We start from the raw sequence: 14,487 nt of genomic DNA, 5'->3' as shown, positions 1-14,487 counted from the left end.
CATATTAGACAGCTAGGTCTGTAATCACCAGCTCTGATTCTTCTCCTACCATTTGCTCTTGAACCCACTCGAGTCAGACTTTTGCCTCCATCACTCCACCCCATTTGTTCTTGCCAAGGTCATCAGTGGCTCTTACAGTCACGTCCATGGTGAGCTCTCAACCGACTTGGCCCATCGGCAGCATTTGATACAGTAGCTCACTCCGTTCTTCTTGAAAGACTTTCTAGTCAGCTTCTGGAATTTCTCTCTTTTTCTGGTTTTCCTACTAGCTCACTGCCTGCTCCTTCTCAGTCTCCTCTGCTGGCTCTTCACCTTTCCTCCAGACTTTAAATGTGGGAGTGCTTCCGGGTCAGTCCTTAGACCTCATCTCTACTCTTTCTGTATTTCTTCCTTGGTGATCTATCCCACTTTCCTGATTTAAAAAAACCATCTAAATGATGACAGTTGCCAAACGAAACTGGCTGCCCAGACCTCTCTTGACTCCAGACTTGTAAATGCAGGTGCCTACTGGATGTCCACATTTGGACCTTTAATAACAGCTCAGAACTCCCCATGTCTAAACCCATCTCCTGATTCTTCCCCCACCCTGAAAACTCCATCCTTCCAGTGGCTCAGGCCAAAAACTTTGGTTCGTTCTTGACTCGTCTCTAATCCCCACACTCTATCCATCAGCCAATGAGTTCTATCTACCCTAAGAATGTATCCAGAATTTGACCCGGTCCCAAAGTGACTTTAAATGCAAGTCACATCATGTCATTGGGCTTAAACCCTGTGATGGCTTCTGTCTCACCAAGGCTGAGATCCAAATCCCTTACCATGGCCTCTAGGGTCCTCCTGAGCTGGCCTCCTGCTCCATCTCGGCTTTCTTCCCTTCTTCTCATACCCTTGCTCTCTTCTAGCCACACTGACCTCCTTGCTCTCCCTCCTTCCCCTCTCTTGCCTCAGGGCCTTTGTGTTGGGTTTTCACTCTGCATGAATGTTCTTTACCCAAATATTCATCAGGCCAATGCCTTCTCTTCCTTCAGGCCTTTACTCAAATGTTACCTCATCTGCCAGGTCTTCCCTGAACACTACACGGCACATCTATGCATTGTAGATGAAACAGTGCCCTCCAGTACTCCCTACCCCCTTACATTTTTATCCTTTGCAATTGCCACCATCTGGCATGTTCTATATCTATCTGTTTTCATTATTCTTCCCCTAACTAAAATAGAAGCTCTAAGAGGTCAGAGGCTTTGTCTATTTACTCGTGACTGTGTCCCCAGTGCCTAGAACAGTGCATGGCACATAGTGGGTCCTCTCAGAATATTTGCTGAATGAATAAATGGTATAGCTCCTAGATGAACAAGTCACCAGTGGATGAAGGAAGACTTTGGCCCAGAGGAGACAAATACGGCTAAGAGCCTGGTTCTGGGTTGGACTGCCTGGGTTTGAATCCCAGCTCTCTCTCCCTGTTGGTCGTGACCTTGGCAATTAAGTTAAGCTTCCTGCACCTCAGTTCCTTGTCTGTGAAATGAGAAGGGTGCCAATGTGTGAGGAACACACGAGATTCTAGCCATGGAGCTGCCCCCAGCTGGTACTCTGAGTGCAAGGTAAATGTTAGCTGTTTTTTTTTTTATTATACCGTGTGATACCTCTTTGGGAAATGTAACTATGTAAACCGCATAAAAAACTAGGCTGCAGATAAAAGAAAATTGAAATGCAGACCGTGATGGGGGAATTTTATTGTATTTATAAAGGAAAAAGTAGGTCAAAAATTAAATAGGATTTATTGGATGCAGTTGTACTTTGGCTGCAGGCAGCATAAAACACAGGCAGAATCTTCATCCTTGGGAATTCCTGTTGCAGAAAGAAAGAAAAACTCAATTGGAAGGACTGAAGAAAGGGCAGGACACCTGAAACGAAGGTGATGGATGGATGTTCCAGTGGCAAGACTGTCTGGGTTCCAAAAGGAACCTCATTCTTGAAAAGGGCACCCCTGCGCACTGTGGCTGAGATGGCAAGTTGGTGCAGCCACTCTGGAAAACAGTGCGGCGGTTCCTCAAAAAATTAAAAATAGAACTACCGTACAACTCTGCAATTCCACTTCTGGGTATTTACCCGAATAAATCCAAAACATGAATTCGAAAAGATACATGCATCCCTAGTTCATTGCAACATTATTTACAATAAGACAAATAATGGAAGCCAAGATATGGAAGCAACCTAAGTGCCCATTGATACTTGAATGGATAAAGATGTACATATATATATACAATGAAATATTACTCGCCATAAAAAAAATGAAATCTTACCATTTGCAACAACATGGATGGTCCTAGAGGATATTATGCTAAATGAAATAAGTCAGGCAGAAAAAGACAAATACCCTATGATTTCATTTATATATGGAATCTAAAAACCAAAAGAAGCAAATAAAGCAGAAACAAACTCATCATAGATACAGAGAGCAAACTGATGGCCACAGGATGTGAGGAGGGTTAGGAGGTTGGGTGAAAAGGTGAAGGGATTAAAAAGTTCAAAATGCCAGTTATAAAAATAGTCACAGGAATGTAAAGTACAGCATAGGGAAGATAGTCAATAATATTGTAATAAACGTATGATGTCAGATGAGTACTAGACTTATCGGCATGGTCACTTTGTAAATTACACAAACGTCTAATCACTACATTGTACACCAGAAATGAATATAATATTGTAAGTCAACTGTAGTTGAAAAAAATTAATAAAATACATTTTTAAAAGAACCTCATTCTTAGCCCCAGTTCTGCTAACCCACTCCCACTGAGATCCCTCCCAGGCCAGTCACTTCCCCTTGAAGAAGTCACCTGTCTCTAATCCCCAGTCAGGGTTAGATGAAGTTCTTCCTTCTGGCACACACATTCCCCACACTCCTTACATCGCTTAGCATTTATCACAAATTAAACAATCCACTATACCAGTACTTGTTTAGTTTCTGTCTGCCTCAGTGTATTATGGGTGCCATGAGAGCAGGGACCACTGCTGTCCTATCACTGCTGTCCCCCCAGCCCAGAGCATGGCCCGGGAAAGTCATTGGATGGTTTTCAAGGGATGGGAGGATGGATAAGTCTGAACCTCAGTTACCTCACAGGGCTGTTAGGCGGACATGAAGAATGGCAAGTGCAGAAGTGTGCCATCTGCCAAATCATTCTACTACATACTAGCAAGGTAGAAGGACTCTCTCTTATTTTATGTTTTCTCAGGCCCACCAGTGATTTCCTGGTATTTGCAGCAGTCGAGCGGGAGGGGGAACAATGGCTGTAGCAGCCTCCAGGCCCCTTCCTGCAGCTCTGTGACTTGGAGCTCTGTGAAGCCTCTGGCTTTTAGTCTGCAGAAACAAAGCCTGCATTCGTAGGATGTGGCCCTCCTTGGGACCCCTCCACCCCGCTGAGGCCTGGTGGGAGCCATAAAGCAGGTAAATGATGACTTAAGCCCAGCACGAGAGGCGCAGGGTAGGGATTATTCTTAGAGGCATTATTTTTAGAATTCTAGCCTTAGGGACCTTAGAGGTGGTCGGAGCTAAGCCCCTCCTTTCGCAGAGGAGGAAACGAGGAAGCCAGCTTGCGGTGTACAGCGAGTTGGCTGCAGAACCAGACCTGGAGCCCAGGTGTGCATTCTGCCTCCCTTGCAGCCTGGTTCTCACCCCTCCTGCAGCCTGCCTGTCGCCTGCCACTGCTTGTATCTTCACAGGACTGTAGTTGGGGTCTCTGAGCTCTTGGTGTCTAATTAGGTTGGGAAGAGAGTGAGGGAGCATACGGAGAGAGCTCTATTGGGAAGTGGATTTGCTTAATAGGTCCAGAAATGCCTGGCAGAGTCATGCTGGGACATGTTTGTACTCACAGTTGAAAATTGGCCTCAAAAATATAGCAGAGTTTCACCAAACAGTCGTGTCATTTGGGGAAAACTTTGTCCATGAAACAGAGCTTTCTGGGCAGGGGCTCCAGGGAAGAAGAGCAGGTCTTGGGCATGCCAGTCCCTGACTTGGGGGCAGCTGCTTCCCCTTCTTTGCCTCAGTTTTCCTCCTCTGTAAGATGGGAAAACTCATTCCTGATCTTCCCTGACTTCGAGTGGGAAAGTGAGGGGCAGAAAGATGGGGAATGACTGTCATTCTCATCTCTCCCTCTCATGAGTGCTCCACACACGTCTTTCTGAGAGTGTTGGGTGGGGCTGGTCTTTGGCTTTATAGTTTTGTGAACTTGGCAAGGGATCCAGGCACGCTTTTCAGATCATTCATCCCCTGGGATATGTGTTAAAATTCAGGTTCCTGGGTCCTCTCCCAGAACTATTGAGTCAGTCATATTTTTAGACAAGACGCTGAGCCTGGCCTCTTTCTACACACTGGAGATACAGTAATGAATAAGATACAATTGTTATCACACATTTTCTCCTCTTCCTCCAGTTCTTGATGTAAGGAGGAACGTCGTTTCCAGTTTGCTTGGCAGAGCCCCACGCCTTTGGAGGGGAGAGTCTTTCCTTTTCCTGCTGACCCTCGTGGAAGGAAACCTCTGAGCTCCCTAGGTGCACACCCATGCACACGTGTACACACATACACATATGTATACACACACATGCATGCATTCCTACCTCTGCTTCTGTGGCAGGGCCACCAGGATGCTCTCCAATGCCATCTGCTTTTGGTCTGCCCACATGCTCTCCGCCTGACGGCCAGGCCTTACCTTTGCTCTTTGCTCCTGGTTTCTTTCTCTATTTGATTAGAAAAAGAGAAACAGCTGAGGCTCGTATTTGGGTAGCAGGTGGAGAGGCCTGGGAAAGACCAAGACAAAGTGAGCAGAGCAGGGTGTGTCCCTACGCCGATTCCAGTACCTGGTATGAATGCTGCCAGCCAACTGAATTAGATTTGGCAGCAATTTAGGAAGGCAGTCTATATAGCAGTGAAGAGCATGGGCTATGAAACACACATTTACTTATTCATTACAAAGGGAAAAATATTAACTTTATAGAGGAGAAAACTAGCAGACACTGTGTCAACCAAATGATCAAAGTTACCATCACCAATAATGGGACAAATTGACATCACGTGCCTGCTAATACGATACACTGAGAGGGACACAACGTCACTTCTGTGGTGTAACCTGAATCTAGCCGTGAGGAAGCATCAGGCAAATCCAACAAGAGGGGCATTCCATAAACAATTGACCTTTACTAAACAAAAATGTCAGTGGCTTGGAAGATGAAGGCACTGTTCCAGATGAAAGGAAACTAAAGAGACATGACAGCGAAATGCCACTCATGATCCTGGATTGGATCCTGGGTCAGGAAAAGAAATAATTGTTATAGAGGCTATTTTAGGACAACTGGTAAATTTTGAGTGTGGACTCTAAAGGATCATTGTACTGTGATTAAGTAAGAGAATGTCCTTTCATTGGGTATTAGGAGACACCCACAGAGGTACCTAAGGGTAAGGGGTCACGAGGACTGCAATTTACTTTCAAGTGGTTCAGCAAAATAATATTAATGTTAATAATAACAGTCGTAATACAGGTGTACATGTGTTTTTGTATGTGTAGATATACATCTAAGTTATAGAGCAAGCAAATACGATAAAAATGTTAGGAATTACTGAATATAGGGAAGGGTATGTAGAAGTCCTTTGTACGGTTGCTGCAATTTCTCTATAAATTTAGAATTTTTTCAAAATAAAACCTGAAAAATGTGGAGTCAGGCTGTTTGGATCCCTGCGCTGCCACTCTTTGGTGCGTGTCCTTTAGAAGCTATTAATGGCTCTAGACGATGTGGGTAAGAGTTCCTACTTTGTAGGGTGGTTAGAAAGAGCAAACAAGAAATGAAGAACAATGGCTAACACTAACCAGGGCTTACTGTGTGCCCAACGCTGTGCCAAGTGTATGTAAATGGCCCAGTGCAGAGCCTTTGTTTCTGAGTTGCGACCCAGTACTAACTACCATTGGCATGGTTCCTACTAGAGCCCAGCATAGGGAGAAGCACATAGTAGGTGTTCAATGACCATTGAATAGTGAGAGGTAAGCTAAAGTTTGACATTGGGGCCCTTCTGTTATGGCAAGTCCAGAAATGACAGGTGCTGTGCAAGGGAAGAGATAAAACTTGGTGCACGTGGGGTATGGAAGGAATCACAGGAACTCCTGCTTACCCCTGCTGCCTGCTCATGAGGTCCTGGAGCAGCTTGCGGGCAAACAGCTGGCCCAGCACCTTCCGGTAGTCATTGGTGAAGATGGCATCAGCATACCGGGGCATCCTACATGGGAGGAGTCAGAAGTCAGCGGGCAGCGTGGCACGCTCGGGCAAGGGAACAGACAGGCTGCAGTCACCAGGTCCCTGTAAGGTCCTCCTGTTGCCCTTTGCCCTGTTCATCCCCAGAGGGGGTGGGACCCCAAGGTGACCTCTCTGGAGCTGAGAGTGACCCCCTCCCAGAGATGGGCAGTACGGGCCGCCTGAGGGGATGGCTGGGGCCAGTTGATGGCTCAGTTCTGCACCCGCCCAGCAGCAGGGATGGCTTTGGGGTGGCGGGAATCCAGGTCTTGTTGGCAGGACTGCTTACCTGAGGGGCAGGGAGGGCGGGGAGCAGTAGGAGCCGCTGCTGAGGGTGAGGATCATGAGCAAGAACACCCAGAGCAGCATTTTTCACCCCTGTGGTGGCACCTGGAAAATGACAGGAGGGAAGGTCAGATGTATCCATAGCCACGGGGATGCTCTTTGCTGGCTGTGCCCAGCCCTGGGCTTGGCTCCAGGCAAGACTTGGTCCTTGTCTTTTGGAAGCTGTAGGTTAGGAAAAAGAACCCAGACTCTGGAAGTCAGACAGACCTGAATTCAAGTTTAGCCTCTGCCAGTCATGAGCTCTGACCTCATTTTCTCCATCTGTAAAATGGGCGTGATAAAGCTACCTTGCTGACCTGATAGGGTTGAACAGAAAATTAAAGAAAATGGTGAAACTGCCCCTTCCTTTAAGGCATTAAATATGGAATTCATGCCTCAGCAAGAGATAAAAGGAGATGCAAGCACCTTCCTTTAGTCCCCTATGTCATCCCCCCCACCCAGCAGTGTGACATTGACATAGCGCTCCGGACTGACAGCTCAGGCTCCGAGTCAGACTAATCTGAGTTCATATCCAAGGTCTGCCATCATTCGCTGTGTATCCCAGGACAAGTGGCTTCTCCTTTCTGGGCCTCAGTTTCCCTATTCACAAAATGGAGTCGATAACTATACCTACTGCATAGGGTCCTTGTAAGCATGCGATGAAATGAGGCACCTGAAGTGAGTAGCCTGGCCCATGGGAATTTCTCCATACACTTTTGCTGTGATGATTTAATGTTAAACCTGCTCAGATAGTAATATCAGTCATGTGCTGTTTTGGTTTTGTGTGGAGATGGAGGGAAGCGAAGGCTATAAATCTTGCTCCAGACGCTTAGATTTCACCAAACAAGCTGAGCCCTGGAAGAGACCCAGGAGCCTGGGGAGCCTCACAGAATTATCTCATAGATCACGTAATGACCCTTAATTGGGGCCTGCTGACACCGTGCTCTGCGATTAGGGGAAGAACAGTTGACAGGGAGGGGAAGGAACCCACCTCAGCCGGAGAGGTGCCTCCACAGGCAACCCAGACTTGCTCTAGTGTGACTCAGCTACCTAGGAATTGGGTCTTCCCATCTCCCATGGTACCCCCGCTCTCAGCAGGATATCCACGCCATGGGGATAAAGACCCCATCCAGAGGCTCAGGCAGCCCTTTTCCCCTGATCACCCCCCATGGCTCCATTTCCTCCCTGGTCCTGCTGAGCAGTGCCTGCACTGGAAGAAACCGTTTTCCTTTCCTGGGCTCACCTGCCTTCTCACAGCATCATTCCCCTTCGCCCAGACACCGGGTCCTGACTAACCCAAGGATACCTTGAGACTCAAGGGAACATCCACGGGGATGGCTCCATGTGACCTGAGACCACGGCACCACCAGAGCTGGAGGGAGCAGCTAGCTGTTCAGGCCTCCGTCATCAGCCTTTTCTTGATGAGCCCCACTCCCCACCCCCACCCCAAACTAATCCTCCAGTTCCTGCTCAAGTATTTGCTGCCAGTAAGTGAGAGGGAATTCACTATCTTCGAGCCAGTCTGTCCTACTTCCAGGCGTCTCTTCTTGTTAGGAGGTTTTTCTCATCATGTCAAATCCATGTCCCCTTATCCTGCAAATACTTGTTAAGTTTTCACTCTTCTGGTAAGGACTGGGGCTAGACAAAAGATGAGAACATGGCATCTGCCCCGGGGGGCTGCCCCTTTGACATCCATCCAGAGCTTCTGCACTTTCATCCACATGACACGCCCTTTAGATGTGTTTTGCCTCAGACTTAGGCCTTTTGTCCCCAGACCAAGGATCTGTAGCCTTCGGTCCTCATCATGCCATAACACGTGTGGCTCCCCCTTTCCTGACCTGGTCTACTGCCAGAGTTTCCTAAGCAGGGAGATCTTTGGAGGCAAGTAGGGCCCCTTGACACAGCCACTGCTTTTTCCGTCTCCCAGCTTCAGCCTGGGCTTTCTCACCTTCTTGGAGGTTGATCTTTTAGAGACCTGGGCATATCCAGGCCCCTACTCACCCCACTCTTCTGCTCAGAAGCCCTTGCCCCATCCCCTCACTTTCTCCAGAGCGAAGCCCAAACCCCTGCTCTTGGCCTAAGCCCTCCCTCAGCCTCCCCACCTCCTGCCCCTGTCCCAGGGCTGGCAGAATCGATTCCCAGCCCCTGTGCCCTCCTGGCCCACACAGCCCGCCCTCACACTCACATTCCAGAGCAGGTATCACCACCTTCATTTTATAGCCGAGGAAACAAGCCCAGAGAGGAAAAGGGCCTTTTTCCATAGTCCTCCATCAAATTAGTTTCAGAGCGGGCCCTTCAGAATGGGCCTCAAAATCCCTAGGCCAGCAGACCTCCTGTTCCCTGCAGCAGCCTTCCTGATACAATATCCTATTCATAGCGCTCCTCGTTCATGGGGCCCTTCAGAATTCATCACCTGCATGTGGGAAATGGGCCCGATAAAACTGAAAGCTTTTGTGTTTTGTCATTGGGTCTCTGAAGAAGGAAAAAGGGGGACAAACAGGAACACCTGCTTGGTGGGTGCACCCCTGTGCACACGCAATGGTTTTAAGGAGTTGAAAAATAACCTGGCAAGAGGGCAGACTTTGGGGGGGAAATCACAGTAATTCCAGGAACCTACTGCTCATTCAGAATGAGGCTGAGCAACTGCATAGTCTGATCAACCAAGAGGCACAGCATTTGCCAGAAGCCATCTGTCCCAGGAGTGGGTCAGGTCACCACTGCCACCTCTGGGCTGTGAGAACCCAACCCACAGGGCTGAGAAATCCCATTGGACAAAGATGGGAAACAACAAGTTTCCAGCTTATGCTATGATAAGAATAGATGAAATAGCTGTTGCCCGACACATTCCACACGACCATTCAAAGGAGCGAGAATTCACAAATCCAACATCATCCACTACTCCGTGATGGTTCCCAGAGCATTTTAGATTTATTATCCATCATTATGCACATCCGTTAGCTCTCCACAGTGGTTACAAGCCTGGATTCAGGGTGAATGGGCACTTGACCTACTTCAGTTGGCACCTTTCGCCAGCCTTCATGGCAAGAACGCCACAAGAATTCTGCAGATGTGCCTGCCTTCAGCTAACCACAGAGGTCAGGTCGCAAATGCCCTCAGGGAACAAAAATCTCTTACCTTTCTTAACTATTCTGCTTTGTAATTTAAGAACCTGATCTATTTTACAAACCAATCGTATGGCTACTCAAAGGGGATCTAAGTTTTTAACAAGGAAGTACCTTGAATTGTCACTCAGAAGAGCGACACCCCACCTTTTTTCAGAAAGGGTATGGAGGAGGCTTACGATGAAGAACACAAATACTTCAGGAGCATTAAAGCCAGGATTAGGGAACAAGTGTGGGGGTAATGGAGTGCTCCAAGGGCAGATAATTGTGTCTAAAACCCAGAGGAAGGAGTGCGGCTGCAATTGAGCAAGAAAGCAAATTGGTATCAATTTCCAGGCAATTACGCTGCATCGGTTCTGAGCGATCAATGCAGGGTATTGATTTGCACAGCCACTTGGCTCCCTTCTGCTCCATGGCCAAATCCCATTGTTGACAGGGGAATCTAGCCAGCTCACGTCTTGCTCCAGAAGCCTATCTACACACTTGAGAACCTCACCCACCTCCGACAGACACGTGGGACATGTCTGTCTGCCTGCCACTTCTCCATGGGTTGAGGTGCCACATATCCCAGACAACCTCAAAATGGCGCCAACCATCAAAAGCATGTTTCAGGGCCCCTAACAAGGGACCTAAATGTACTCACCAGTCCATGGGCAAAGAGAATGGCGGTGGGCCTCTTTGAGTTGGTGTCTCTGAGTTGGGGAGAAGGTCCACTTTCTTGGTCCCATGCAGCCCAGCCCCCAGGGCCATCCCCCTCTCACCTGAGATGTGGCGGAAAGATCTCCCTCTGCTTTGCAGCGCTGCTCCAGTTCCACGGACCTTAGGCTCAGCGTTTGTTCCGGTGGCTGTGTGGCGCTCCCATCATTTATACCTTCATTTTCCTAAGCGATGTCAGCGTCAGAGAATCAATTACTCACAAGTCAACCAAAGGACCATTTTTAGCATCACACTGACAAGCTCTAATAGGGGAAAGAGGTTTGCCCCATATAAATTAAGACTTACATTGGACTCTCCCTTTGTCTTTGAAGGAGCAGACAGAGTACAAAGTTATGATTCTGAGAGGAACAGAGAGTATATAATACTGCTACTCTAGTAATTGGAGCACTCATAACAGTGAAACACCAAAGGTTCATTTACTCTCTGAGATAAATGTGCCTTTTAAAAAGTTCATCTGATTTCATTTTGTCTATGTACAATTTCATTTCACTCGAGGGGAGTCAACATTACAGATAAGTGTTTTTCTCTCCTTAGCGAGGAAAGTTGTTTCCCATCTCCCTTGTTGTCCAATTATCAAGAAGTTCCTCTATTTGATTTACACCTGCTGCAATCACAGGCTGGTGTAGACAGCCAGCCCGGGAAACATCCGTCGTCATGTGTCAAGACAGCCAAATTTCTAGTCGCTTCAGAAATGTGTGAAGTGAGAGGAAAGAGAGGGAAAACCCCGGGAGAGTTGTCGTGCTTCCAGATTTCTCTAGCCTATAGCTAAAGAATCCTCAAGAAGGCTATAAAAGTGTGTGAGGCAGAAGCACTGCTTTCCCTTTTGGCTGTTACGGAGGTGGTGGAAAGAGCTCAAAGCTTGGAGTCCCGAGGCCTGGCCCTCCTGGGACCTCTGTGACCCTCAGCAAGTTATGTCTCCCCTCAAGCCCTCAGTTTCTATACCTGGAAAGTTGAGAGTTGGCAGAGAACAGCAGCTGTCAAACTTTTTATAGAAAGTGTCACAGCCCTATCTTCAGAAATCTTCTACGGAAGCACAGTATCTAAAACAGATTTAAAATATGGGGCTGCTCTGGTTGAAGAGGGAGGAGTGGAGACTTCCTTTGCCTGCCCTTGAGACACCTCTCTGGGTCACAGTTAGAACCAGTGTCTTCGGAAGGAACCTCCTAACAATGATATTTTATAATCTTGCTTCTTAGTCTGCATGGAGCCATGTTCTTAGCACAGAACAAACATGGGATGTTCCCTATAGAAGCAGTGACATGGGGGAGTGGCCCTGCTGGCCTGGGCATGAAGCGATCAAGGCCATGCCCCCAGGGACTAAGAGGGGGCTTGTAGGTCACAGCAGGAGGAGACAGATGGAACAGTTGGGAGCTCCCAGGCCAATGGGCTCTCATACACTTGGGAGGTGTGGGGTTATCTCAGCAAATGTAAGGTGGGGACCACATAGAGCTGGGTAGCCAGGATAGACACCAGGCCAGAGTGCAGATGTGGGACACACAGAGTGGACTGGAGAAGCCCATGGGGGTCAGAATTCAACCCCAGCCGAAGGCCTTACCTTAGTTTCCTCACCTGTAAAATGGGCTGTTGGGTGAGGGTTAAATGTGACAGTGCATACGATACTGGCCTAGCATAGAGTCAGTCTTGTACACTAGCTCTTACCATTGCTGTTATTGTTGTAACCGAGGAAACAGGCACAGCGAGGTTACCCACTTATCCACAGTCACACAGCTAGGCAGTAGTAGAGCTAGGACTCAAACAAAAGTTTCTCACTTCTAAATTCAGCCCCACACCAAGCTGATAATCTCCTAAGGCCCATCCTTGGACTGTCAGTTCTTCTTCTCTTACTTTTTTTTTGGAGGGGGGAAACAGGACTTTATTGGGGAACTGTGTACTTCCAGGCCTTTTTTCCAAGTCAAGTTGTTGTCCTTTCAGTCTTAGTTGTGGAGGGCACAGCTCAGCTCCAGGTTCAGTTGCCGTTGCTAGTTGCAGGGGGCGCAGTCCAACATCCCTTGCGGGAGTCGAACCAGCAACTTTGTGGTTGAGAGCCCGCACTCCAACCAACTGAGCCACCTGGAGACATCTCAGCTCAAGGTGCCGTGTTCAATCTTAGTTGCAGGGGGCAGAGCCCACCATCCCTTGCGGGACTCGAGGAATTGAACCGGCAATCTTGTGGTTGAGAGCCCACTGGCCCATGTGGGAATCGAACTGGCAGCCTTCGGAGTTAGGAGCATGGAGCTCCAACTGCCTGAGCCACCAGGCCGGCCCCTTCTCCTACATTTTTTAAAAAAAGAACTTCAACAGTTTTATTGAAGTAAAATTCACATACCATAAAAGTCTCCTGTTTGAAGTCTATGGTTCAGTGATTTTTTTGTAACTTTACACAGTTGTGCTACCATCACCACAAGCACACCTTCTATCACCTCCAAAAGTTTCCTTCAGCCCATTTGTCATCAATTCTCACACCTGCCCCCAGCCCCAGGCAACAGCTGATCTGCTTTTTGTCTCTATAGTTTTTCCTTTGCTAAAGAATTCTTAGAAATGCAATCATATAACATGTCATCTTTAGTGTTAGGCTTCTGTCACTCAGCCTAATGTTTTTGAGATTCGTCCATGGTGACCTGTGTGTCATAGCCAGTTCCTTTTCATCGCCGAGGAGTATTCCACTGTGTGGATGTACCACAATTTTCTTGCCCATTCACCTTGCTGGACATTTAGGTTTATCCAGTTTGGGGCTATTATGAATAATGCTGCTATGAACATGTGTGTACTTTGTGTGAGCATATGCTTTCTTTGCTCCTGGGTGGGTCTGTAGGAGTAAAATTGCTGGGTCATATGGTAAGTGAAGGTTTAACTTTTTAAGAAACTGCCAAACTACTTTCCAAAGTGGCTGTAGCATTTCCCTTCCTACCAGCAGTAATGGAAGGGTCCCCTACCAGTTCTTAAATAAACACTAATTTCTTCCACCCATAAACACCTATTAAGCACCTAATTAGGCCCACATAGAGCTAGCTGAATTAGCAGTCCGTCTCTGAAAGGCTTGGTCCCATTTCTGCCCTTAGGGGAGTGGGGTGGGCCTTTCCCCCTGCACCATGTTTTCTTGGATGTTAAGAGGAAGGTGGCATGTACTTGTCTTCAGAGAATTGCAGGAGGTGGGCACATGAGGAGCTGAGTAATTACCTTGGGCAGACACACTCAAAGAGGGACATAAGAATGGAGAGGAGGAAAAAGTCACAGTAAAGCTGGGAGAGCATCAGATGGGAGCAGAGAGAAGCCTAAAACAAGAGCATGCGTTTGGGTGGCAAGTGGATTCGGATTTGCCACCAGCTCTGCCACTTGCAAAGTGTGTAATTCTGGCCAAGGTGTTTAATCTCTCTGAGCCTCGGTTACCACATCTGTACAATGGGCATGACAATACCTGTCTCCCCAGGTTGTTGTGACTATCAGAAATAAGCTTGTAAAGTGTTTGATAACACTTGGCAAGTGGTAACTGTTACTCTAGTTCTTATGATCAGAGCTGAGCTCTGAAAGCCAAGTGGGGTGGTGATGAGGTCAGCTGGGAGCCCTCTTGGGTGACAAGCTTTATTTGCAGTAAATTCTCAAACCCATCGAAGAAGAGGATAGAGGTTGGAAGCCAAAATGAGCCTTGAGAGTGAAACCCAGCCCCCTCCAATTCCTGCCACCTCGTCCTTATCCTCTGAGAGGCGGTGGGAACACCTGCTCCAGCTTGCCACACAGCTCTCCTCCCAAGATGGCTTTTAACCCAGCGTTAATTAGTGATAGTGCCTCCATCTAGGGGCTGGAGTTTCGAGCTGTGGAAAGAAAGTGCCCCAGAGAAAGGCAGGCTTTAAAAAGCCCCAAAAGGCTGGGGCCGTGGGGCTCCACCAAGAGACAGACAAGCCAAGCATTTGTATTGCAAATTTCCAGTGTGTTGGAGCCAGCCATTCAAAAACGGTGATGCTAAAGGCCTTGGGCATAGAAGTGGGGGTGGGGCAGAAAAAGTCGACAAAGGGGGCCTGTCTGAGGGCCTCAGACCCTGCTTTATGAAAGCTGCTTTCTT

General features: G+C 47.8%; 1 protein-coding gene across 1 annotated transcript; it reads right to left on the bottom strand.

The window, feature by feature from the left end:
• Nucleotides 1-4,601: 4,601 nt before the first annotated feature.
• GHRH (growth hormone releasing hormone) lies at nucleotides 4,602-10,529 on the bottom strand (the record flags this gene model as incomplete). Its single annotated transcript, XM_081034104.1, has 4 exons — nucleotides 10,475-10,529; nucleotides 6,557-6,657; nucleotides 6,149-6,253; nucleotides 4,602-4,725 (listed from the first exon to the last, which is right to left on the bottom strand). The coding sequence occupies exons 2-4, from the start codon at nucleotides 6,634-6,636 to the stop codon at nucleotides 4,602-4,604; spliced, it is 309 nt and encodes a 102-aa protein (XP_080890230.1). The 5' UTR covers nucleotides 6,637-6,657; nucleotides 10,475-10,529.
• Nucleotides 10,530-14,487: the final 3,958 nt, after the last annotated feature.

The sequence above is a fragment of the Rhinolophus hipposideros genome (genome assembly GCF_964194185.1).
Source record: "Rhinolophus hipposideros genome assembly, chromosome: 22".
Lineage (NCBI taxonomy): Eukaryota > Metazoa > Chordata > Mammalia > Chiroptera > Rhinolophidae > Rhinolophus > Rhinolophus hipposideros.
Note: the sequence above shows the minus strand (reverse complement) of the source record. Positions and strands in the feature narration are given on the sequence as shown.